General features: G+C 35.5%; 1 protein-coding gene across 1 annotated transcript in view; it reads left to right on the forward strand.

The window, feature by feature from the left end:
- Positions 1–27,934, forward strand: part of CTNNA3 (catenin alpha 3) — a 1,581,444-nt gene that overhangs the window by 1,088,641 nt on the left and 464,869 nt on the right. Inside the window, exon 11 of the mRNA XM_065894569.1 lies at positions 7,313–7,469. Coding sequence (XP_065750641.1) covers positions 7,313–7,469 — 157 coding nt within the window. The remainder of the gene's footprint in view (positions 1–7,312; positions 7,470–27,934) is intronic.

Below are 27,934 nucleotides of genomic sequence, written 5' to 3' on the forward strand. Positions count from 1 at the left end.
ACTTACTGTTATGTCATGCCAGATAATTCATTTGATATTCTTTTCCTCCCTCACTTACCTATTGCATTTAATAGGTTGTCCCGTCTTAATAATTAGTATAGAAGACAGGATAATAGTAGTTTGATTTTCATGTAAATAATCGCCTTTTACAGACCTTCTAGGGAGCATTACATGTTCCATAACCTAAATACTCCTAGGTTGAATTTTCCTCCTTTTCTCTAGCAGTATGGATTAAGAGATATGAAAGTTTATACTAGAATAAATATAAAAGAAATATATAGACTTTCATAGAATGCCGTATACTCCCAGAAATCAGCTTCGCCCCGTCCCTTTTTAAAAATTACTTTTCACCCCTGGAGTGGGTTATCTCAGTTTATTTATGTGTTTCCAAAGTCAAGTGAAAGCCTCATGAGATGATTTATGTGAGTAATCCTATCATGCGTGGATCATCTCTTCTTGGAATAAGGAGATCACAACATTGTTAGGCCAAAGTTGAACGCAATCTAATTGTTTATAAACCTGTGAGGGTGCATGACAGGTTATATCTCCTCACCACCACCCCTCCCCAACCTCAAAATGCTTTTATCATTTAACAAAAGATGTGGCTATGGAGATTCTTGATGACAAATATCACATGGCTTACTTTTAAAATGTAATGGCAGTTTCCCATAAATGAAAGAAGACAAAAAGAAAAGGTTATCAAAACTAAGGAAATGTGGAAAAACCAACATAGAGAGTGAGAAACATTTGGTAGTAGAATACTATTTCAGCAACTAAGAAAAGAATGCACAAAACTAGAGCATTGAATTTGATGTCATTACCATGGTTGCTACAATTCCAAAATTATTGCAGTGTTACCAGTTTAAGTGGATGTCATATAAATTCCCCTCACATACTAGCTTAGATGTATTTGAGGTATCATATATCTAGTTATTTTAATTTTCTCTACATGCCATGACACTGAGGTAATCAGACCTATAGGTACTTACACATAACTCATCTTTTTAATCCACAAAGTGCTTTTGTTATATTAACTAAGATGTTTAAGATTATTTACATCAATGCCAATATTGAAATATCTCTGAGGAAAATTAAATTACATGGACTTATTTTCACTTTTAAAGTAACTGTTTTCAGGAATCTTTTAAGAGAAGTATATGCATCAGTTGATAGCATTAAATCTGCATGTTCAAATCCGAAGGAACTTGAGTGGGATGAGCTAATTCAAACACTGCCCCCTACCCCACTGCAGACTTACCTATAACTCCTGGAAAAACGAGTCCTGGGAGAGTTAATAGGACTCTTTTGTGTGCATAAAATAGTTTGAAGCAAAGTAAAACTTGAATTTAAGCCTCTTGTTTTACAATCTAGAGCTCTCTCTATAACTTTGCACAAATTATTCAATCTCTTTGTGTCTCCGTTGTCTTACCAGTAAAATGGGAATACTGGTAGGACCTTCCTCTTTGGATTCAAAACATGAATTCAAATGAACTACTTAGAAACTGTTCCTGGGACACTGAAGTGGAGAAATTAGAACCTTTGTGTATTGCTAGTTGGACTGTAAAATGGTACAGCCACTGTGGAAAACAGTATGACATTTCCTCAAAAATTGAATTTAGAATTACCACATGACCCAGAAATTTCACTTGTGGACTTGATGAGATATTTGTACACCAGTGTTCATAGGAGCACCATGCCCAGTAGCCAGAAGGTGGAAACAACCTAAATATCCACCAACAGATAAATGAATGAGCAGAATATATGTGCGTGTAGTGGAATATTATTCAGCTTTAAAAAGAAATAAAATTTTGACACATGCTGCAACAGAGATGGACCTTGAAAACATTATTCTACACGAAAAAGCCACACACGAAATGTCAAATATTGTATGATTCCACTTCTACGAGGTACCTAGAATAGTCAAATGTGTAGAGACAGAAAGTAGAATGGTGGTTACCGTGGCTGAAGCGGGGAGAGAATAAGAAGTTTTTGTTTGATAGGTATACAGTTTCATTTGGGGAAGATGAAAAAGTTCTGGAGATGAATGGTGATAATTGTTGTGTAATAATGTAAATGTATTTTATGCCACAGAATTTTAAACTTATAAATGGGTAAAATGGTCAGATTTATGTTATATGCATTTTAGCACACGCACACACACCATTTTTTTTCCCCACACCAGGCATTGTAATGTTTTCTTCAGCGAGGCCCCTTTGATTTTCAGAATCATAGACTCACTCTCGGTGTCCTAAATTATTGTAGACATGATACGGGAGACACTAAGATGTGGCAGTGAGAATGAACTTGGGTCAGAGTCATGGCTTTTCCACTTAATAACTGGACGGTCTTGTCTGAAAAATGGGGATGGTAACACATCACTGAGTTGTAAAAATTAGGTGGGTTAGTATAGAGAAAGTGCTTGGAACAGTGTTTGGCACAGAGCAGGGGCTTTGAGTATTAGTGTTTATTATTATTGCTATTATTTTTTCTGTGGACTGTTAACCCCAAATAGGAAGCTCTCAAAAAGAATCAACTCCCAGCTCTTTTTTTTTCTGAGTATTTTCTCTCTGTTGGTGCTTTTGACTCTCTTTACATATTTTCTCCATTTGTCTTTCAATCCACTGGCTTATTTTACTCTATGCTCATTCTTTTCTTTACATGATAACTTCAAACTCATAGTTTCTTTTTCCTTTCAACTTTGGTTTGTTCTACTTCCTCATGGCCTTAACTCCATCAACCTCTCTGGTTCTGATTTTACTAGATGGCTTCTCTCTCTATATATATATATTTTTTCATCTTTCATTTCCATTGCTAACTAACTCTTTCTCTGTAAGTTCTAGTTCAAATTTTCAAGAGAGATTTGACCAGCTCAACCTTTTACATCATGCCCATGACCAATCACTGGTCAGCCTACAGATTGGATGTCCTTGAAGTGGGTGCCAGCCTATGATCTCAACAGTTTTGAAGAGGGAAAGATGTGATACCAAACTTGGCTCCCTATGAGCTAAGAGTAGACTAGGAGTAGAAAAATGTATTTTAGGGACAGTTTATGAATATGGCAGTAACTGTGATTAACATGCTTAGTATAGAAGCAAAGATGAGCAAAACACAGTCCCTCCTATAAACAGGCTCATATGGAGCAGATGTGTATAAACAATCATGCAATATGATGACTACTATTTAGTTATGTGGACAAAGTACTTTTAAAGCACCAAAGACAATTCGGGTTCCTGAGTATAGGGAAAGGGACAGGTTTCACAGTATGCAATGACATTTCAACAGGTTTGTTAAAGAAATGTTTCCTCAGAAGGACCAGAGCAGGGAAAGGGATGGAGCAATGGTGTTGAAGCAGATTCAGTTGTAAGAACAAAGTCATGGAGGTGTGAAGATACATCATGTGGTCAGAAAATGGAGCTGAAGACAGGATGGCTGGAACGTAGGCTAAAATGAGGGAGATTATTACAGCAGACTGAAAATGGAGGTAAGGGCTAGCCTGTGGAAGCTTTTAGACTGTGAATTGGTGAAAAGGAATTTGGATTTTATCTTCAGTCAACTAGGATTCTATCAAAGGTTATCAGGCATGGTGGGACAGGATCCCTTGTGCATTCGAAAACTACATGTGTTTGTAGCAAGGAGAATGGCCTGGAGCAGATAGGGACTGGAATTAGGAAACAATTTGGAAGACTATCAAAGTAGTCCTATTAAGATATAGTAAGTTCTTAAAGATACTATGTCAAAGTTGAACTAATTAGGTGATTCTCAGGGTCAAGGGTGATTCTGACATGTACACACCTCAACCATAATCTAAAGAAAGATGCCTCAGAAAGCAACATCATTCGCTTCAGATTTAAGTCATCTTTAGTTACACATGAAGAGGATTTAAGAATAGTTCCCCCCCACACCTCTAGATACGTAGCTAAAATGTTAGGAGTATGACTCTGGGATGAAGATTTCTTCTGCCTTAAAGAGGGTTTGCACATCTTCTGAGTTTTGTCTGCTTTTAGATTTAAGCTAAATATCAGGAGAGTCAAGTAGGATACATTTTCTTATAGTGTGCATTGTTGAATCAGTAAATTGGATCAGCTGCAGAACGGGAAGTTTTCTTACAAAATATAGCCTGCCTTATATTCGTGATTCCGTATCTCCACTGAGGGATCTGCACAAGTATTTTAACACTCTGCACAGAGTGTGAAGGCATAACTGTCCACAACCACATGTGTGCATTTCAACTGCAGGGCAATGGAACACCAGAGACCAGAGCCTCTGCAGTGTACACAGACGTACATTGTAAGTTAATAGGTTAATAAAACTGTACAACGGAAGTCCAGGAATACTGCGGAGCTGTCATTTCTAAAGGTAGTGTGTGTTTCCTGAAAATTCAATGTGTTCCTTTTTCATAAAAAAGAAATGAGAATATCAACATAATATTTTCAAGCAACTAATTTCTCTCCTTCTGTACCTCCAATAATTTGTTGAAAGTCATGTATGTAAGGTGCAGCTTTTAGGTTACTGAGTAGAAAAAAATTATTTTTATCGTTGCCATTATATTTTGGTGAAATCTGAATTTTGTATCCAGTATTCTGCTACACCAATTATTCCTGTTTTCCAAATTCAAAAGCCATTTTTAGTCCTCAGTATTCTTGACATTTCTATGGCACTTGACCCTTTGAAAAGGTTTTCTTCCTCGTCTTGACTCTTCAGTACCTTACTTTTCTACCTCCCCAGCGATTCCTTCTCTCATCTTTATCACTTCCACTGTATCCTTTCGTCATACATACTGGTACTTTATATTGGAACGCAAAGGTGAGTTCTTTCCTCCCTTTTTCCATTGTCTTCTTTGATTTTCTTACAACTTTATTACTATCTCCTCCCCCTCAGGAGGTGAGGTTTAGGCTCTACCTTGCTTCTAGGTCATCATCATTATTATCACATGTTATTGCCTCTTCCTAAATGGGTATCACCTTATACTAATTTCCACTTATTTCTCAGATTTTATTCCTTCGAAAAACCTTTCCTTATGGCGCTGAATACCTCTCCCATGTGTTATAAGGCATCTTCTGCTTGCCTTTACAATAACCCCTACATTATAGCACTTATATATTGCAGTCGTTCTCAAACTGGAAGCCCCAGACCAGTAGTAGCACTATCACCTGGGAATTGGTTAGACGTGCACATTCTCAGGCTCCAAAGCACATTAACTGAGTCAGAAACTCTAGAGCACGGCTCAGGAATCTGTTTCAACAAGCCATCCAAGGGGATTCTGATAGAGGCTAACGTTTGAGAATCACCGGTGTGTTGCAGTTGCCTGGCTTTTGGCTTATTCCCCTTCTAGATTATGGGCTGTTTTAGAAATTATGATGGAATCTTCTTCATTGTGATGTCTTTAGTATGCCATGTAGAGTCTGATGGCACTAATTTGTTTCAACGCATGAACAAGCAAGTGAGTAAATGAATGACAACTTTTTTATGAACTCCGATTTCACATCTGTGATTGGCCACTATGTAATTTGTAGGGAGACGAGAGTCACTTCAGAGTCAACCTCTGTGTTAGGAAAGTTGACATCTAATACCCTTCATCAACAGTGTCCTCCAAAACAGTTTCACACATCTGCTTCTACAACCCTGACTGACTTTTTAACTCTCTGATCTCTCATTTTCTATCAATACTATAATCATTCTCTTCATTAATCATGCAAAAACCTTAGCAATCACTTCCTTTAGAGAATAGCTTCATTTATTCTGAGTATACGACTAGAACATATTCACTGTAGAAAATCTGAAAAATTCAGTTACACACACAAAATCAAATAGAAAGCACTGGAAATTCCACCACTCTGAGAGAACCATTGTTATTTGTTGTATGGATTCATCTAACTTCTAGTTCTAGCGTATTTGCTAGAAGTGACATTCTATGAAGCTTGATGTGTTTTGTAATCTGCTGTTAACTACACTTTGGTGGATATATTTCCGTGTCTTTAAGCATTGTTTCTCACAGATGTGTTAATGTCTGCATGATATTTTTGGCAATAATTGATCTATCCACATCCTCCTTTAAATTATTGTAAGTCCTGTCAAAACTTTTTCAGTACGTCCACCACTGCAGTCCAAACTCTTTCTTATTCCTGTAACCTGTTACAGTAGCCTTGTTTGCCAAATAAAATTTTCTATAGTGTAGTTCTGAGCAGATCGCTCAAAAGTTTAAATGACGCTCCAGTACCTTCCAAATGAGGTCACAGTCCTGAGCAAGACGGTCAAGGACTCCTTATGCATAGCCAGGGTCTAGGTGAGCCTGCTCACCATTCTCATAGCATTTAGCCTGCTTTCTCACTTTTTGAATATTGCTACTTCTCTGTTCCACAGTACTTTCTCACCCATGATGTCCACTTCAGTGTGAGGCCTTGCTGAAACTGCAGACTTCCTACCCTCACCACCATTCCACCCCTTATCCCCCTTCTCTGCTGTTTCTCTCCTTATTTCTTATAACCATCGAAGAGACCATATATTTTACTTATTTAACTTGCTATTTGCCTGCCTCCCCTAACTGGAATACAAGTTCCATGAAGAAAATGTTTTTTGCTTGTGTCTTGTTCACTGCCATATCCCTAAAATCAAGAACAGTGCTTGATACATTAAAAAAAAAACAACACTCAGAATATATTCGAAATACTGAATGATGAGTGAATGCACAAACGAATGAATGAATTAATTAACAGGGAATATCTACTGGTAAAAATTTTCAAGTCCTCAAGGAAGTCAAGCTTTTATTCCCGTGATTTGCATATAATGGGCATTCACCACATAATTGTGCAGTGTGAATCCAAGTGACCAGTTAAATGTAAGCATTTCCTGGCTTTTCAAATAAATCATCATTTCCCCGCCCCCTTTAATATAGTTATATCTCTTCATTTTCCTGCTCCTTTTTCACAACCTTTTCTTAGAACTTCTGCTGAAGGTGATCTCTCTACTTTCTAAAGACCGTCTATCATTTTTGTAATTATGGCATGTATTGCATCCGGAACTGAGCTGGAGTTATATGGTGCCCTTCCCATTGAGTAGTATGCAAGCTTCTTGTAGGCAGATACCAATTATCTTTGTATCTCTTGCAGTTCTTAGTGCATTGATGCTCAACAAACAGTTCTAAAATTAATTAAATTATTACCAAAAATAAAATTAAACTATTAGCAAAAGCAAAGAAGAATTTAAAAATTTAAAAATTTAAAAAAAGAATTTTTTTAAAAAAGAATACCTGTCACAAGCACAATGGTAACTACTCTGAAAGAAATCACTATGTGAACATTCTACATCTTTACAGATTATTAATGCTGCACTTGCTTTGGCTGCAAGACCCAAAAGTCAAGTGGTCAAAAAAACCATGGAAATGTACAGATGCACGTGGGAGAATCATGTCCATGTCCTCACTGAAGCTGTAGATGACATTACAAGCATTGATGACTTCCTTGCTGTATCTGGTATGGTTTTATCTTTTAATTTCTATATTTGCTCTTGTAATTTTATGAAATAGCTCCATCTTTCTTTCTCAAGATTGCTTTGGCTCTTCGGAGTCTTTTGTGTTTCCATACAAATTGTAATAGGATGATACTGAATGTAATGAATTTTATGAAATATTATGAGACTTTTTTCTAGTGATAGCCTTTCTGAAGCAAAGTGCTGCTACATATGATCTACCCTAGGATAATGAGCCTCATGCCTTGTAATCCATACTCCTCAACAATTTACACTCTCTAAAAGAAATTCCTATTCATGGGCAAAGCACAATTGAAAATAGCATGTGGAAAATTTAGGCATTTCCTGGCTTTACAGATAAATCATCATCCCCCCCCACTTTTAATATAGTTATCTCTTCATTTTCCTGTACTTTTTTCCCAACCAGATTTTTCTCTACTCAGAAAAAAATATATATTAATGGGAAAACTCTTCATTGATTTGAGATATAATATATACTTCAACTACCACTATATGTATTTGAATAGTGGTGATCTAAAGAATAAAATAAACAAGACTAAACATCTAACTATATCAATCACAGACAGGCTTGAGATTCCACGTCAAATTCAGATAATTCTCTCATCATATATTAGAATAGCATCCCACAAGATTGTGAAATTACTCTCATAAAGCTATATTCTCAGAAGCATAACTCAGGTTTTGATTATACTGTTGTAACAGCAAATAACTAAATATTTTTTAATTGTTTTATTCTCTTAAAAATTAAGCCTCTCACTAAAATTACATATTTTTTTCTGAGAGAGAGATTTTCTTGGAATGTGATGATTCCTTTTATAAAATGCAATTTCTTATGAGTTTCTAACATCATTTTATCTTTTTTAAAGTTTCCTGATTGTATTTTATCTACCTTATCAATTTAATTACTTTCATATATGTATGCTTTCTCATTGTGAACAATATCTTGAAACCTGGTGTATTTTCATAATATACTAATGAAAAGGAAATATGTGCTAATTAACTACTTTAGATTGTTTTATTTCTTTAGAGCTAAAACTTTGAAAATAATAGAAAATGAACAGGAGAAATATTAAAATCCCTTGATAACACTATTCAGAAATAACAACTACTAATATGTGATTTATTTCCAACCAGCATATGTGTGTGTGTGTGTGTGTGTGTTTTCAAATAATTGTGTAATTATGTATTGCCTTTTTACAGGTAATAGTTGGCTGAATTTTCCCACATTGTTATATTTTCTTCAAAAAATCATTCATTTATCTTTTCTTTCATGAGCATTTAGATAAATTTTAACTACTATAAGCAATGCTCTGTTAAGCCTATTTCTGTCTGTTTGCTATCCTCTTAGTATAGACTTTGCAGTGTGAATCCAATCAACATCTTATGTTGGGTCAGTCTTTTGTAATTTAGTTGTTAAATGCCAGGTTCTGATTTTTAGTTGGTTCTTTTGGTTACAAGGCAAACCTACTCACACTAGTCAATGTAGAGGCAGTTTATTATAATTAAGCTGATGGCAGAATAGGGAGAATCTCCTGAATAGGAGCCATAACTGGCCAGGCCTTGTGTGATTAGAGCTGTGGGGAGCTTGGGATCTAAGCAACTCTGTGGGTCCTCAGAGCAGAAGCTCCTATTTTCCTTTTAGTGCTGGGTTAACCTGAGTCTGTTACTTTCTGTGAAAAACCATAGTACTTAAGAGCCTGCATGTAACAGAAAACTCATATGAAAGTTACTTAAATCACAAAAACCTTTAATTATCTCATGTAACTAGATGTTTAAGATAGTTGATTCTAGATTTACTGGCCCTAGCACACCAGAGGACTTGGATAGGAATAGTCCCTGTATGTGGGGAGGAGTATCTTATCACTAACATTTTTTGGAATTGCCAGTACAGGGTAACAATAAAAAGTGGATTCATATTTAATGTGTTTCATTATTGTTTTTAAATTCTCTACAAACAGTGCACTCCACTATTTTCTATACCTGGTGTGGACTGTTCTCACTTTCCTGCCCTTTGATTGCCAGTTTGGTTGTGGTTTGAGGTTATTAATGACCTATGTAGGCATCTCTGGATTTCTATTGACCTTCCCTCATTTTACATCTCAGAGTGCTACACAATATCACTTAAAGCAGGAAGGCAAGGTGGCTTGTTGGCTTTAACTTATCAAGGAGGAAGTCTTTCCCAGATGCCTTCCATCAGATTTTCTCTAATCATAAGTCAGAACTTGGCCCTGTACCTACTTCTGGACCAATCGATGGCAAAAGGAAATGGGGTTTCCATGATGGGCTTAGAGTGCTGGTAAATGGTTCACAACTGACTCGGGCCAGAGAGAGTAGTAGTACTAATTTGCAGCACTTGCTGATTTCTGTGACATAAATACTCCCACACGGGTGAGTTTCCAGCTGCCACTGCGATATCATTGAACTCTGAATTGGGAAGAGATGCATACAAATAGCTCTTGTGAGCCTATTTTTATGTTAGGCATAAGCTTATCCTAACAGACCACTGGGCTTAGACCAGTCATAATTCAACCTTTCTGACTAGTCACTTACTATACAAACAAAATCAGAGGTTTTGTCAGCAGAAACAAAGTGGAAATGGCTAGAGAAAAAAATGTGTTTGCCCCGAACACTTAGTGGCGTCCACTGCTTTCTCAAGTTTCTGTGTCTTCGTAAACTTACCCTGTGAGAGTTAGCATGAGCTCCAGTGATGTTTCTTGTTACATGATAACTTTTGGACATCTGTTCCCGGAGATAATGGCTTCTCCTCTCTAAATCTTCCTAGTCAAATAAATGAGAAAGAATCTAGCTGCTCTATACTTATTTGTAGTACTGAGCCAGAAGTCCTAAGTCCAAGATCACAGACCAACCAATGGATGGGTTACCTTTCTTCAGATGGCTAATCTTGGTGACAATCTGGCAGCTTTTGTGTGGGACAGATTTTCTTTTTCTCATCATCATCATCAGTGGTGGATGACTTCTCTGGTACTACTTTGCAATGATCTGTTAGAATATGTTGTTTGTATTCACAGACTTTGCTTCCTCTGTTTTGCCAGGTAGAATGACTGACAGGTTAGTTCATAGGATATCATAATTATGAATTACCTTGAGAATATTATGTTTTCCATTTTTTATAAACATTTCATCTTTTTCTTGGACTTTCTTCCAGTAGTTGATAGCAATGCTCAATTATTTTGATCTTTTTTATAAGAAAAAGAATAGGGGTCCTGAAAAGATTTTTACTTTCTCCCGAGTCAGTTATAAAAAGTTGGATTTGATGATGTTGGACTCTCAGAACATCATCTCTCCACATTAAAATATAAACAAAAATTAAACCCTAAAATCAATGAGAAAAGATTCTTGGACTTTATTACTTTATTGTCATTAGCAAAGGTAGGGATCACGGTAGTAAAAGGTTTGCCCTGTATAATGTTTTAACATGATTAGATCATCCAATATTGACTAGTAGCTCTTGGAATAATGACATTTTTAATAACAAATGTCTCTTATTTATTTCATTTCTAAACATAGAAATATCATTATTTTAAAATAATGATTTTAAAATTATATGTTTATATAATCACCAGTTTCTCATGATACAGAAGTCGAAATACCAATTTTCAAAAGCCATTTTTGTTTCCTGCTATACATAGAAAATTCCAAACATAAGTGCAATCAGTCCTTTTTTAAAAATCATAAGGAATATTGTTGTCTCACAAATGTATTATATATTTTTAAATTTTATGTGTAAAAATAAAATGAAACAGTAAACCAAACCCCCTTCCAAAAGCAAAGTGTTTGTTTGGCAAACTAAGTTCTCTGACATTCAGTTGTCCAAAAGAGCCTCTTTTTATAAATTTATTTTATTTTTTTGCTGTGTTGGGTCTTCGTTTCTGTGTGAGGGCTTTCTCTCGTTGGGGCAAGCGGGGGCCACTCTTCATCGCGGTACGCGGGCCTCTCGCTATCGCGGCCTCTCTTGTTGCGGAGCACAGGCTCCAGACGCGCAGGCTCAGTAGCTGTGGCTCACGGGCCCAGTTGCTCCACGGCATGTGGGATCCTCCCAGACCAGGGCTTGAACCCGTGTCCCCCTGCATTGGCACGCAGATTCTCAACCACTGTGCCACCAGGGAAGCCCAAGAGCCTCTTTTTAGTTTAATGTTATTTATGTAATACTGTCATTGTCATCTTACAGGTAATTAGAAAAAATCTTCAAAATGCATTGGTCCCCAAACTTTCTGTCTTATCACTGACTACAGGGCTTATCCCCTCACCATTCACAGTGCTTTCTGTCACTCTCTGAAAACACATATAACAAAACACCTGTCAGAAAGTAGCTGGTCTAAAGATTCTTTGACCACATCAACGTCTCTCTTTTGTATAGACAGAAGATGTGTCCGTGTGATAAGATTTGAGAAACTCCATCTTTCCAGCCTGCCATGGTTCCTGAAATTCCGAGTATTAGTTATCTGTGTGAGAGTAAAAAAATATTTAAGATCTCTGTCTAAGATACAAATTTGAAAGAGGAAGCATATTAACGCATGAATCATCTTTTTGAACTATTGCATTAATTGACTCATAGTGAGCTATAATCCCAAGGAATTGAATTTAGAAGAAGTAAACTTTGATAGAAGAGGGGATGCCTTGGACCTATTTAACAATTACTAAGAACTGATTAAGTGTGAGGGTTTGTGAAGATATGACCTTTATTTCACTTAGTCTGTCATTCATTCATTAAATACTTATTGCATAATTTTAAATGCTAAACCCTACAAAAGGTACTGGAGATTAAATAATGAGTAAAAATTAGTACAAAGGATAACTTTATGAGAGTTATGACAGTGGAGGTTATTGGAGAGAGGGGACCACATGAGCAATGGAGGAAGCCACTGACAATGGTTTGGAATTTTCTAAAAGACAGATTGACCACTTATTGATTAGAATTAGCACTGTTCTTCCTTTATTGTAAAAGGTTTTCTCATTTTAAAGGTAACATCATATTGATTCTTTGTGAATTATAGTATTGGAGGATGCTTAAGGATTTTCTTTATTCCATGTCCTACATTTCTCTTTAATGTCCATGTCCATTGCTATCACTCTAGTTCAAGCCACTATCTCTTAGTTGAATTATCATGTAATCTTTTAAATTGAACCTCCTGCTTCCAAAGTTTTGCTTGAAGGTTCTCAATAGGTATTTGCTGAATGAAAAAAAAAAAAAAGTATTTATTCCCCTTCTCAATTCTGCAAGATTAATTTGGGGGATTTACATCTTACGCTTTCATTAAATGCGTTCAGCCTTGGAATTAATATTTTTTAAAATATCCAAATAATGAAAAATAACTTTAAGCATTAATCATCACAGTGTTCTGTGACCTTGACTTAGTGACACAAGTATAACTCTGATACTGCCATCAAAAACGCACTAACAAAGTCCTTTGTGTTCATGAAATTGTAGTGAATGTGATCTATGGCTTCTGCGAAGGAAAATGAAAATAGAATCATTTGACAAATGAAAATGAAAATAGAATCATTTGACAAACGAAAATAGATTTTTTTTCTTCATAAGTTAATAATAAATACATAATAGTAGCAAGATACAAATGTTAATTGCATACAAACTAAGCACTATTAAATCTCATATAATGTTTATGGAATAGGTGTTGGGGTAAAAAAATGACCCATAGTACATGTCTATGCAAAGATAAATTATATAATTATAACCAATTATCATCATACATTCTCTTATGTGTCTCTTCAACATATACCTATTTGAAATTTTAATTGATTAAAGGCATCAAGGCATGAGATCTATTCTTTTAAAGTTGAGATTTGAAATCAGATTCTACAAAAATGCATTTTTTTTTTTTTTGCGGTACGTGGGCCTCTCACTGTTGTGGCCTCTCCCGTTGCGGAGCACAGGCTCCGGACACGCAGGCTCAGCGGCCATGGCTCACGGGCCCAGCTGCTCCACGGCATGTGGGATCTTCCCAGACCGGGGCATGAACCCGCGTCCCCTGCATCGGCAGGTGGACTCCCAACCACTGCGCCACCAGGGAAGCCCTACATGAATTTTGATAAAAGTGTATTGAATATCAACTATGTACAAGGCAGTATGCTGGGAAGTGGAGGAGGATGCAAAGAAGAAAAACACACAATGTTTGCTTCCAGGGAACTCAGATGTGTGCAGTTAATGCTGCTGGAGCGTCAGGGTATTGAGGGGAGCATTGTTAAGGAGATACTGGTTGAACTGAATTATTGAAATATCATTTTTTTTACATGTTTAAATGAGTGGGAGATGGTCTTTTTATTGCCTTTAAGTTTGCTAGAGTATGTTAGAAAATGAGACAGTGTGAAGAATATAGAAACACTGAAGGAAAGGAACAAAAAATAAGTAAAAACCCTCCATAAGGAATGATTCTGGGTTAGTATATGTACTTGCCATATACTATACTGGAATAGTCTTTAATAAATCTGCTATGCTGGACTGTCTTTGATAAATTTCTGAATTTTTTTCTATGTTCCATTGCACTTAGAAACATTAAGAGATTATTTTTTTTCAGGGAAATAGATGACAATTATGAATTATATATAGAGTCTTCCAGGTTGCTACATAGCTTCCAAAATAGAGATGAATACTCAAATTATGCATAATAGAATTTTAAGAGTAAATCTGGTTTGGACCAAAAGTTCTTGGTTTGTTTCAATATCAAATCAGCCCAGTATTTCCCTGAGGGACACATTGTATTAGCAATGCTTAGGTTATCTGTAGTTCCAAGACAGTGGTGACCCCTCAGTCTACATCTAACAGTGATGTAGTGGCATGAACCACCAAGTCAAATACCGAAAGAGAGAAAAGCATGTGAAAGTGCATTGTGGGTTTGAGGGACAGCAAGTTGGCCAGTATTACAGGAACAGAGGGTACATCTGGATTGGTACTGGACTCAGAAAGTCAACAGATAACACTATATAAAGGCCTGAGCATTTTTAAGAAAATATAAGCTGTCTAAAATTTTAAATGGTCATGTCATCAATACTTCAGAAAAGTAACTCCAGATGCTGAAAAACATTCTTATAGAAGTAGAGAGTGAGTGCTACATAATGCTTTAATTGCTCTTAGAAGTGAAAAGAAAGTAATCCCAATATAAAGCAGGTGTTCCCTCACTCCCTCCACCCCTCCTCCAAGAAATTAAGACATAAGACTGACACACACATACAAGATATAACCATAGGAAGGTGAGGTGAGAGCCAGTTTGATGACTTAAACCTAGCTTAGGCTGAAAAACCCAGGTGTGCATTTAGGAAGAAAAGAAGGTCCTCATCAGAATAGTTCAGTGATGACTTGCAGCCAGGATATTCTATGCCAGTGGCTAAAATCAGGAGAGAGTCTTGTTGCGGTTGTAGGTTTTTTCCTCTGAGTCCTCTGCGATTATATTTTCATGTGATGGTATATGGCTCAGTCATTGTAGAGACTCCAGAAAAATTATACACACAGCTCTTCATAAGTCATGGAACAACAGGGAGAAAGTGTGCATTCAAAAGTAACTGAGTAAGCTCCCCCAAAGTAATCCATTATTGCTCTATTGATAATTATGTTTTGAATTACTGCCTGTACTTACATGACTGAAGAGTACTTTGGGTATATGAACTGGAATTTAACATGCATCATTCCATGTACTAACAGGCAAGTTCACTCAAGATGCTCTTATCTGAATGAACAGTAAATACACAGCAGGACTGTTGTTCGAATATTATGAATTAGATCTTCAGAAAAGCTATAATTAGAAGTTCTTTTTTGACTTTGTCAAAATCAGTCAGATTTGAGAATTTTTACCAGAACTTTAAGGTAGAGCTGTAGTAATCATCAATAATCTTACTGATATAATAAATAGCACTAATAAATAGATAGATCTTTAATAAAGGATTTCCTTAAAATTGTTTCAGTGAGTGTATGAAGTTATTAATAGCCATACTATTTGCCATAGTCAGATATATTGACAGAAACTTCTAACAAAAACAGAGAGTCAAAGTGAGTCTCATAATTTCATTCGTTCTTAGTTATTTCTGGGCAGTGTTTCAACTCCAAGCACATGCATTTCATCAGTGTAATATGGATGACTTAAAATCCTAATGTGGTGAATCCTGTGGACACTTTATAGGTCAGACAAGGGATTAGCTGGAAAGTTTATTTTTGTCATATGATACCCACTCTCCCCACCCCCGGCCGCCCACACCTGCTAATGAGTCCAAGAGGTGCTCTTGAGCATTCTGAAAAACCAAAGACTTCAGCTAGAGATGAAGGGGTTTTAGGCAGGAAAAGCAGGCTGATCCTTCCCTATATGCTCTCCAAAGGTCTTCCTCTGGACCTAGAAAGAAGCATGCCTCCTGCCACGCAGGTGGGTGCAGATACAAGATTGGAAAATATGAAGTCATGTATCTGAGCTTTCAAATTTGTGTTGGCATAGACATATGGACTTTGATAGCATCCTAGGGGATTTTTTAACAAAGCAATAAAAACTTCCACTTACAGAGTGGCTCCAGAGCCTGTGCTGGGAACAATTTATGTATATTGGAGAAAAGCAGCCAAGAATTCCCTTTTCACAAAGCATATGTCGTTATCACTAAAATGTCACCACTAAAAGAACTCATAGATCAGACATGAAGACAATAGATTTTATCTGTAGAATCTATGGAAAGCATAGAAAGAGAAGAGTTTGTTAGGAGGAGGCTAACTAACTATGCTTAAGATTGACAAGTCTGCCAGATCCTACCAGATCTATGATCTTCAGGAAATAAATTAACCTCTGACTCATTAAATGCCCTCCTGTAAAATGCTAATAATTATATCATTTTGCTATGGTCTGAATGTGTCTCCCCAAAATTCATATCCAATGTGAAAATATTAGAAGGTGGGGCCTTTAGGAGGTCCTTAGGTCATGACAGTGGAGTCCTCATGAATTAAATTAGTGTTCTCATAAAAGAGACCCTACAGAGTTCCCAGGCCCCTTCCACCACTGTGAGTTTACAGTGAAAGGCACTGGATGTGAAGCAGGAATAAGGCTTTTACCAGCATGTGACCATTCTGGTGCCTTGATTTTAGACTTCCCAACCTCCAGAAGAGTGAGAAATAAATTTCTGTTATTTTTGAGCTACCCAGTCTATGTTATTTTGTTATAGTAGCCCAAATGAACTGACACTTTTTTTCATTTATTTAAGAAGTACTTACTGAACACGTATTAAGTGATAGAATGTTTTAAATCCTGGAAATAGAATAGTCAATAGAACAGACAAAACTCCCTGCCTTCTTAGAGTACACATTCTTGCATGATTAAAAAAATTAAAATAATATATTTTAAATGATTTGAAGAGTGTCTGGGACATAGTTGCCCATTAAAAGTTAACCATTATTACTAATACCATTGGCAGACCATTGTTAAAATTTAAACCAGATATGAGAAAGAAAAATCTTTTTAAAGGAGCTATCTTTGTTAAACCTATCCCAAAAGTTAGTACTTTATAGTTTATCAGAATAACTGAAGAATTATCTTAAAATCTATGGTGTATAACTATCAGATGTTAAGACAGTAAAAATTTACGATAATGTCAAATATGAGACAAGATGTAGTAAAATGAGAATTCTCATATACTGCTTCTGGGAAGTAAATTGTTATAATCTCTTTGAAGAACAAAACAATAATATGTGGACCTGGATTATTTTACCACAAATATCTTTCTGTATTTATTGGAGAACTTGTACACATATTCATAAAGAAGACTTGTATAAGTATGATCATTATGGATTTTTTAAAATAATAAAACTTGAAAGTAATATAAACACCAATCAGTAGAAGAATGAATAAATAGCAGCAAACGTAGTAGTTAAAACAAATAAACTTGTTTCACATGCGAATAGGACAGCTTTTAAAAAGCAATGTTAAAAATAAATAATAAAAAGCAATGTTAAGTAATTAGCAATTTTTAGGCAATTGGAACAGTAGGACTAGCCATAGAAGTTATACAAAACAAATACTTAAGAGTGAATAACTCTGGAGAAAGAGGAGTTGGATGGCACTGAAAAAGAGTACCTATGGGACTTTGATTTTATTTGTAATGCTTTATTCTTAAAGATAATATCAACAAAATCTGATGAAAAAATAACCTCTGTTATTATTGAGGTAGATAGATTATTTTCTGTATTTTATTATGACTTCTACTATTCTTAAATTTAAAAAAAAATTTATTGGAGTATAGTTGATTTACAATGTTGTCGTAGTTTCAGGTGTATAGCAAAGTGAATCAGTTATACATGTACATACATGTAACTCTCTTTTAGATTTTTTTCCCATATAGGTCATTACAGAGTATTGAGTAGAGTTCCCTGTGCTATACAGTAGGTCCTTATAAGTTATCTGTTTTGTACATAGTAGTGTGTATATGTCAATCCCGATCTCCCAATTTACCTCTTCCCTCTTTCCCCCTGGTAACCATAAGTTTATTTTCTACATCTGTGACTCTATTTCTGTTTTGTAAATAAGTTCATTTGTACCATTTTTTTAGATGCCACATATAAGTGATATCATGATAGTTGTCTTTCTCTGTCTGACTTCACTCAGTATGACAATTTCTAGATCCATCCATGTTGCTACAAATGGCATTATTTCATTCTTTTTAATGGCTGAGTCATATTCCGTTGTATATATGTACCACATCTTCTTTATCCACTCCTATGTTGATGGACATTTATGTTGCTTCCCTGTCTTGGCTATTGTAAATAGTGCTGCAGTGAACATTGGGATGCATGTATATTTTAGAATTATGGTTTTCTCAGGACATATGCCCAGGAGTGGGATTGCTAGATCATATGGTAGTTCTGTATTTAGTTTTATAAGGAACATTTATGTTCCTTAAACCATAATGTTCTCCATAATAGTTGTACCAATTTACATTCCCACCAACAGTGTAGGAGGGTTCTGTTTTCTCCACACCCTCTCCAGCATTTATAGTTTGTAGATTTTTGTTCTCATGGGTGTGAGGTGATACGTCATTGTAGTTTTGATTTGCATTTCTCTAATAATTAGTCATGTTGAGCATCTTTCCATGTGTTTTTGGCCATCTGTATGTCTTCTTTAGAGAAATGTCTATTTAGATCTTCTTCCTATTTTTTGATTGGATTGTTTATATTTTGATATTGAGCTGCATGAACTGTTTGTATATTTTAGAGATAATCACCTGTCAGTTGCTTCATTTGAAAATATTTTCTCCCATTCTGTGGGTTGTCTTTTCATTTTGTTGATGGTTTTCTTTGCTGTGCAAAAGCTTTGAAATCTTTAGCATTTCTATACACTAACAATGAAAGATCAGAAAGTGAAATTAAGGAAACAATTCTATTTACCATCACATCAAAAAGAATAAAATACCTAAGAATTAACATACCTAAGGAGGCAAAAGACCTGTACTCTGAAAGCTATAAAATGCTGATGAAAGAAATCAAAGATGACATGAACAGACTGATATTCCATGTACTTGGATTGGAGGAATCAATACTCAAAATGACTGTACTACAGAAAGCAATCTACAGATTCAATGCAATGCCTGTCAAATTACCAATGGCATTTTTCACAGAATTAGAACAAAAAATGTTACAGTTTGTATAGAAACACATAAGACCCCAAATAGCCAGAGCAATCTTGAGAAAGAAAAATGGATCTGGAGGAATCAGGCTCCCTGACTTCAGACTGTACTACAAAGCTACAATACTCAAAACAGTATGATACTGGCACAAAAACAAAAATCTAGATCAATGGAACAGGATAGAAGGTCCAGAGATAAACCCATGCACCTGTGGTCAACTAATCTATGACACAGGAGGCAAGAATATACAATGGAGAAAAGACAGTCCCTTCAATAAGTGGTGCTGGGAAAACTGACAGCTACATGTAAAAGAAATGGTGCTGGGAAAACTGACAGCTACATGTAAAAGAATGAAATTAGAACACTCTCTAACACCACACACAAAAATAAACTCAAAATGGATTAAAGACCTAAATCTAAGGCCAGATAGTTTAAAACTCTTAGAGGAAAACATAGGCAGAACACTCTCTGACATAAATCACAGTAATAGCTTTTTTGATCCACATCCTAGCTTAATGAAAATAAAACAAAAATAAACAAATAGGACCTAATTGAAATCTTAAACTTTTATGGTAAAAGAGAGCGAACAGGAGAAGTAAATATCAATGTGCAAAAACAGTTGGCATGGTGGATTGTGTGCCTGGTGTAACAGAGAAATCTTCCCAGGCCACCCATATCAGCACCTGAAACTCACCAAATAGTGCTGATCATCCAGTATTATGGAACTTGATTGTGAATCTCTGTGATACCTTTTAAGAAAATGCTTTGTGAATGTGAAAAATACCTAAAACTTTATCAACCAGGGTCAATCTCTGATGGAATAATATTTTGTGAGATTTTACGTTATTTTTTACCCTTATTTTGTGGATAAGGGTGGGGAAGGGATGGCTAGATTTTTAAAAATATTTTTATTGTGAAACATTTCAAGCATCCATAAAAGACTAGAATATGTAGAACGATAAACAATGTAATCTTACTGTAAAGCTTTACAAACTTTAACCCTTGTCACATTTGTTATTACATGCATAATTAAAGTCCCCTGTGTAACTTTCCTAAGATTTTATAATTTTCCCTTTGCTAAGGATTTTGATGAAAGCACTTGCCTCTTAATAAGCATATCTGCATGACAGACAGTTTCCTTCCATTGGATTACAAGATCTAAGGCATCAAAATAACCAAAACCTGCCTCAGGCAATAGAATTTTCTCACTTTGGGTATATAAAACTCAAAGCTAAAGCTGAGAAGTTTCCCACAGGGACATGTCAACAAGTTTTAAATGATATTCTGTGCTACCATCTTATTAGCAATCTTGATGGTAAGTAATGGAGGAATGAATTTTCTTGAAGCAAGCACCCAATTAATACTTTGGTATTGGTAAGTTAATCATTTAATGTGTCAGTTAACAAATACTTATTCATCAATTTCTATTCACCGAAGAGATACAGTGGTATCATCGGACTTATTCACAGAGGATCTGTAGTCTAATAGAGGAAACAAGCCCTCAGATGCCAATTACAGTGTGGTGAAATTGTTGGGGAAAATGCCAAGGCTATCTTTCTATAAGGAAAGGAACCATATGACAGCCAGACTTTGAAACCTCATCCTTTTTTATTGTTACTTGAATATGTGATCACTCTTTCATATTGGCATTTAGTAGCTTATTATAAGGACTTACAGGATTTAATTCAAAGAAGATTCAGAGCATAATCCAAGTTCACTATAATGTTATTTCATTCATCTCTATAAATTACAGATGTACAGTAACCAATTTTCAACCTGCTTCTCTGTAACAATTTTTAAAACATATAATTAGCAGGAATTTACAAATAAATTAAGAGTTTACATCCATTTATAGATAATTTTACAAGTGCTTGTTTCCTTTCTATATCATAGATTTTCTTGTAGGGAATCAGTTGCTCTGATATTTCAAGTTTTCGTGATCCTAGTACAGTACCTGTTAAATAATAATTTTAGATTATGACTATTTTTTAAAATTTTATTGGAGTATAGTTGATTTACAATGTTGTGTTAGTTTCAGGTGTACAGAAAAGTTATTCAGTTATACATGTACATATATTCATTCTTTTTCAGATTCTATACACGTATAGGTTATTACAGAATATTGAGTAGAGTTCCCTGTGATGTCCTTGTTGTTTATCTATTCCATATGTAGTAGTGTGTATATGTTAATCCCAAGCTCCCAATTCATCCCTCTCCACCATGTTTCCCCTGTGGTAACTACAAGTTTGTTTTCGAAATCTGTGAGTCTGTTTCTGTTTCGTAAATAAGTTCATTTGTATCATTTAAAAAATTATATTCCACATATGAGTGATATCATATGGTATTTGTCTTTCTCTGTCTGACTTAACTTCATTTAGTATGACAATCTCTAGGTCCATCCACGTTACTGCAACTGGCATTAGTTCATTCTTTTTTATGGCTGAGGAATATTCCATTGTATATATGTACCACAGCTTCTTTATCCACTCCTCTGTCAATGGACATTTAGTTTGCCTCCATGTCTTGGCTATTGTAAATAGTGCTGTAATGAACATTGGGGTGCATGTATCTTTTTTTTTTTTTTTTTTTTTTTTGCGGTACGCGGGCCTCTCACTGCTGTGGCCTCTCCCGCTGCGGAGCACAGGCTCTGGATGCGCAGGCCCAGCAGCCATGGCTCATGGGCCCGGCCACTCCGCGGCATGTGGGATCTTCCCGGACCGGGTCATGAACCCGTGTCCCCTGCATCGGCAGGCGGACTCTCAACCACTGCGCCACCGGGGAAGCCCGCATGTATCTTTTTGAAGTATGGTTTTCTCTGGATATATACCCAGGTGTGGGATTCCTGGATCATATGGTAGTTCTATTTTTAGTTCTTTTTAAGGAACCTCCATACTGTTCTCCATAGTGGCTGTATCAATTTACATTCCCACCAACAATGTAGGAGGGTTCCCTTTTCTCCACACCCTCTCCAGCATTTAATGTTTGTAGACTTTTTGATCATGGTCATTCTGACTGGTGTGAGGTGATACCTCACTGTAGTTTTGATTTGCATTTCTCTAATAATTAGTGATGTTGAACAGCTTTTCATGTGTTTTTTGGCCATCAGATTATGACTATTAAAAATCTAAATGAACAACAACAAAAAACAATGATAAGACTTGGAATCACCAGAACTCTAACACTTAATTGTAATATATTATTTTAAAATATTCAGTGCCATGCAAACCAACTGCCACACAACTTCCCATAGTCTTTTCAATTTAGTTAATTTCAGGAACTTTCATATGTAGATTAAATTTTGTTTTTTGGATACAGTACTAATACTGTATAATGATCATTGGAGTAATGAAAAACGTGCTTTTTTGTGTATCTACATAATTCAGTATATTATAGCCACATTTAAATTCCCATGGCATTATTCAATGTCTTGAAAATTTGCATCCACCATCTTGATGGTGATTTATGTACTTTATGTTTTCATAATAAATTGCATATAAATTCTCTCCACCTAACTATTCAGCTTTGTGACTCTACTCTTCTTTGTGAACTGGGTTATAAAATCTAGTTATTTGAAAATTTTAAGTTATCATAAACCATTGCATTTTTAGTTAACATCATTTTCAAAGTATAAAAACCTGCTAAGGAACAATGGTAACTTCTTCTAAAACTATAGATTTATGATGGTTTTATTAGTTTTTGTCTATCATATTTAACAAAAAAAAGTGTGGCTGTATTAATGAAAAGTACTTTTATTAAGGCATGGTATACATTTACACTGTCACTATAAATGAATTTATAATTTTTTGCATTAATATTTATATGGTTTAAATAGCTGTTCCATAGTGTGTGTGCATGTGCTTATTTTGGTGCATGCTTTTTTTAGCTTCTGTTTTTCTTAAGAAATGCCGTTATTAATATGTGTGTGATCATTTAGGCCAAGAACTCTAAGAGTTCCATAGATATTTCTATTTATTGCTCCCCCTAGAATGAATTTGGCTAGTATAATCAAATTTAATGTATAGAGACCTGTCACAGAGAATTCCTGAATTGCTCAAATTCTCTAATACAATAAATAATAATAATGTTACTTTTAGTTACCTTTTAATCACGTCAGATTGTCTCCTATTAAAAATTATTTTTGCGGGCTTCCCTGGTGGCGCAGTGGTTGAGAGTCCGCCTGCCGATGCAGGGGACACAGGTTCGTGCCCCAGTCTGGGAAGATCCCAGAGGCCGCGGAGCGGCTGCGCCCGTGAGCCATGGCTGCTGAGCCTGCACGTCCGGAGCCTGTGCTCCGCAACGGGAGAGGCCACAACAGTGAGAGGCCCATGTACCGCAAAAAAAACCAAAACCTATTCGTGCAAAATAGCTTTTGGCTCTTTTTTTAAGTGTTAAAATATGAAGGTCATGTTTAGGCCATAATTCACAGTTTTTCCATCTGGAACTTTCTTGAATCAAGGAGATAGATGTACCTAACTCCTAAGCCTAACTTTCGATTTGTTACTCATTCAGCTTTTGAGTCAAATAATTAACAAAAGCTCAAGTCCCTTCCTCTATAAATCTTTGGTTGTCCATGTGGACACAGCTGGACAATTTTGTATGATCATGATAATGCAAAATAAATATCCCTTTGAGCTAGACTAAATATGGTTTGGCTGGGAATATGAGACTCTTTCTTCCCACATCAGAATTTAGTGAGATTCTGAAGAATTTAAAGGTAAACGAAAACATCCAAAACCACCACTCAAAACATCAGATTAGTAAAAAATTAAGTCAAAGAAAGAGAAGCAACCACGCACCATGGATGTGTGCAGATTGTTAGGTTTTCCTTCATTGCAGTGTCTTACACAGTGTTTGATATACAGGAGATACTTAACAAACATTAGTTTAACTAAATCTGTTTTACTTAATAAACTCTCATTTGATTTCTACAGAAGTAATTTCCCAGTGATCTGGGGCAGATTTTACTCTGTTTACGTTTCAGAGCCTCCCAACACAGGCTTTAGAGCAAAGCCAGATTGTGTAAGTAGCATAACTACTTTAGGCAACTGCAAAAATTAAGCATAGCTATGCAAAATGAGTTTTTGGGTTTTTTTGGTATAGTACTGTATCCAAATCAAGGCTCTGCCTAGCTATATAATTGTACAGAATGATCACTCTGTACCTTTCACCAGTGTGAAAAATGAAGCTCATTTCCTGCAGTGCTAAAGGTTTATGTGCCAAGATCTTTACTTCCTAATGTAAAATCTGAGTACTTTAATTTTGTTTTTGTAATTCACTGAACGTAAATTTTTTTCTGCTTATTTAGGGACTAACAAGTGATATGAAATGCGGAATTCATATGTCTTTCAAACATTTTCTGACACTAACCTAAATAATTGCCGTGATAATAGACAAGAGAACTTTAATGTGCCTTTGGAAAAATATCTGGAAACAAAATGAAAATCCTGTACTTTACCACATTTTTAATGTCACATGGCTGAGTGCTATTGAATTGTAATTTTAAGTAGTAAGTAAAAATTCATTTTATCTGCCAGTGACATATGTAAGAAGTTATAAGGAAGCACAGATTTATTATGAATTTCATTGAAAGTTCAGCATTTTTCTCCTCTGATAATATAAAAGGGTATTTTGTGAGGTTCCTTACTACTCTCTTCTGCTTTTTAAATAAAATCAATTAAAATTGAGAAGATTTCTTTGTTATTGTCAGAAATATTACCTGTTTTGCAAACAGGACTAAGAGTAGTGTGTTGGGCAGATGAATATAGGTTGCGCTCACTGGTAATAAAATATCACAAATCTACTTTTTTTTTTTTTACTCAGATAGTGACACTTTATAACAGGAAAGACTTTAAAATACTGTTGCATCACATAAATTTGCGAAATGACCCTCAGAAAAAAAGAGCTACTATAGGCATAGTTTTTTGTTATATAGATTTCTTACAAGGATAATCCAATTGCTGTTGGACTTTTATTATCCATATCTACTTTTGGTGTACGGCGGGTACAATTCTATTTCTGTCTGTATTCTATTTCTTTTCAAAAATGCCCACAAGTGCAAATGATATGTTGGGAATTAAAATGATATGTTTAATTTGCCTGTGATATATTTTACATAGAACGCTGAAGAAAATATGATTTCATATTGCCGCTTTTGCTATCAGCAACCAAATGACCTTTATCATCTTAAACACATAATATATGTCAATCAGAGTAAGGTTTGATTATTAAAAGAAAAATTAGCCCTACACAGTGCCTATTCTGATCATGTCATTTTCTGTCCTTTTCACCATATTCTTCTCAAGTCTGCTGAAATCCTGTCCTTAGAAAACCTTCATCCTTTAAACTTTTTCCTCCTTTAAGCCTTTCTATGCTCCTTCATAATTTTGAATTCCTGCTATAACTTTCACCACTTTCTGCCTTATGTTACTGTTACTTTTATGTTTTTCTCTATTATTTTAAAAGTCCCAGAGGGCGGGAATGCTACTGTTGTTGGGTGAGTTGAGTTCCCCAAAATTTACACATTGAAGCCATAACCCCCAGTACCTCAGGATGTGACTATATATGGAGACAGGGTCTTTAGAGATGTAAATAAGTTAAAATGAGGTCATTAGGATGAGCCCTAATTCAGTATGACCAGTGTCTTTATAAGAAGAGGAAATTAGGACATAGGCATGTACAGAGGGAGAAGACCAGGTGAAGACATAGGGAGAAGGCAGCTATCTACAAGCCAAGGAGAGGCATTAGAAGGAGCAAACCCTGGCCACACCTTGATCTTGGTCTTGCAGCCTTCAGACTGAGAAAATAAATCTCTCTTGCTGAAGCCACCTAGTCTGTGATATTGTGTTACAGCAGCCCTAAAAAATAATACACCTGTTATTTATGTATGTTTCCAGACCATTTAGCACAGTATCTTGTATCCAGTAGTATCTCGATAAAGGTCATTAAAGTCATTTCTTACATAGTTTATTCACTGTGAGCTAAAGTTTTGTTTCAGTGAAGTAGAGAAGCACTGAGGAAATTTCCTCTTTGACTCCTAACATTGAAGAAATAAATGGAAACCGTGCTTCAGTGATCCAGCCTTACTTTCCAACATTTTTCTGTATTGTCCAAAACTGAATTTACTTTTGGCAGTCGAAGATCGCTGAAATTCTGTAAGGATCTTCTGATTTGTCCAATGGCCTACTTAATTAAATTCTGGTATTGATCATATGATAACGTTTGTACCTTTGTTTCTTAATTATTAAAGTAAGAAAAATAGTGATTATGACATTTAATCAAATTAGAAATCACTTCATTATCATACTTTATATAGATGTACCATTTAAAATACAGCTTTATTAGTGTATTTTTATTTTGAACACTAGACGGTAAAATAATTTCCTTATGACTCACCCACCATATTATTCCATGGATTGAAAAGAATCAAGGTTCGTCTTTTGGTTTTAGCATAATTGTCACAGTAGATATGGTGATGCTAAAAACTGTTTCCTTAGGAGTTTAGTGAAAGGTTTTCATTATGACATTTATGACATATGACATATATGGCTTAGCTAAGTGTCCAGTTAACTGAAGGAGAATGTGAAAATGATACAGAAAACAAAGGGAAAAAATCAAAAGATTTCTTTTTATGTATCACTGTGTGCTAGCTACTTGTTAGGAAATTTTCTTAGATTGCTGTCATTACTGCCTGGTGGAAATAGTTTTAATACATGAGCTAAACAAAAATGACTTCTAGTGTATTTTTCCTTTTATAATGAAGCTTAGCTGAATTTCCCAATTATATACACACTTTTATATCCTGTTAATGATTAATAAGATGTAAGGAATCACAGCTATGTCATTAATTACTGCATTGATCTCTGTATCTCCAGATACTAATGAAATATTATGTAAACAGAAGCTTTTCATTTTTATCCTTAACTATAGTCTCTTTAAACTTGTCCCATTGATCACATCAAATTCAAGTTTAAATCATGGCTTTTTAGAATGCATTCTAATATCAGCTTTCCTCATAGTCATTAATCATATTTTTAACATAATTTGGTTTCTCTTTTATCCTCATGGGAAGTGATCCTCCAGTGTGATGGTTAAGGTGGTGGGGTGGAAAAAGAACTCTGAGAGTTTATGGGCAGGCCAGGAATAATGTTTATCATCCTGAGTTATAGTGATATATGCATGTGCTATCCTATTGTGGTCAATATGTTAATATACCAGAAAGTAGACATAGTTTAATTGGAAGCTACTGGGGTATGGCATGGCAAATATTCGCTACAGATCGGTGAATGGAAGCACCATTCACGCCTCCTCTGCTTTTGTCGTTCAGCACACAACCGGGGATAGCTCCCTCATCCCTCATCTTGCAGAGAACATCACTGTTTATCATGAGCCCTCCCTCACTTACCAGTTACGTAGATTTGGGCAAATTGCTTAATATCCTTTGTTTCCTTGTTCTGTAAAATGACAATAATAATTTCTACCTCATGGATAATTTTTGAAGCTAAATAGACAATGGCTGTGAAAGTGTATAGCAGAGTAATGTGGCATAGAGTCCTCTCAACAATATTGGTTGACTCTAAATTAAAGTCACTTAAAAATGAATGTCTTGAGCCTTCCTCCCTTCTGTAAATAAGATTTGTTACATTTCCTGTTTCTTAACCTTCCAGTCTCTCAACAATTCTATGTCTGACAGGATAATTTATTTTTTTTTCCACCTCCTATTCCATTGCTTCTACCTGTCTTTAAGAAAGAGTTTGGGAAAACATCAATATTACTCTAGGTGACCTGTTACCCAAGGTCACAGTTCTTTGTTGATTTAAGTGTAAACCAT

Source organism: Phocoena phocoena, chromosome 16 (assembly GCF_963924675.1).
Source record: "Phocoena phocoena chromosome 16, mPhoPho1.1, whole genome shotgun sequence".
In the NCBI taxonomy this organism is placed as follows: Eukaryota; Metazoa; Chordata; class Mammalia; order Artiodactyla; family Phocoenidae; genus Phocoena; species Phocoena phocoena.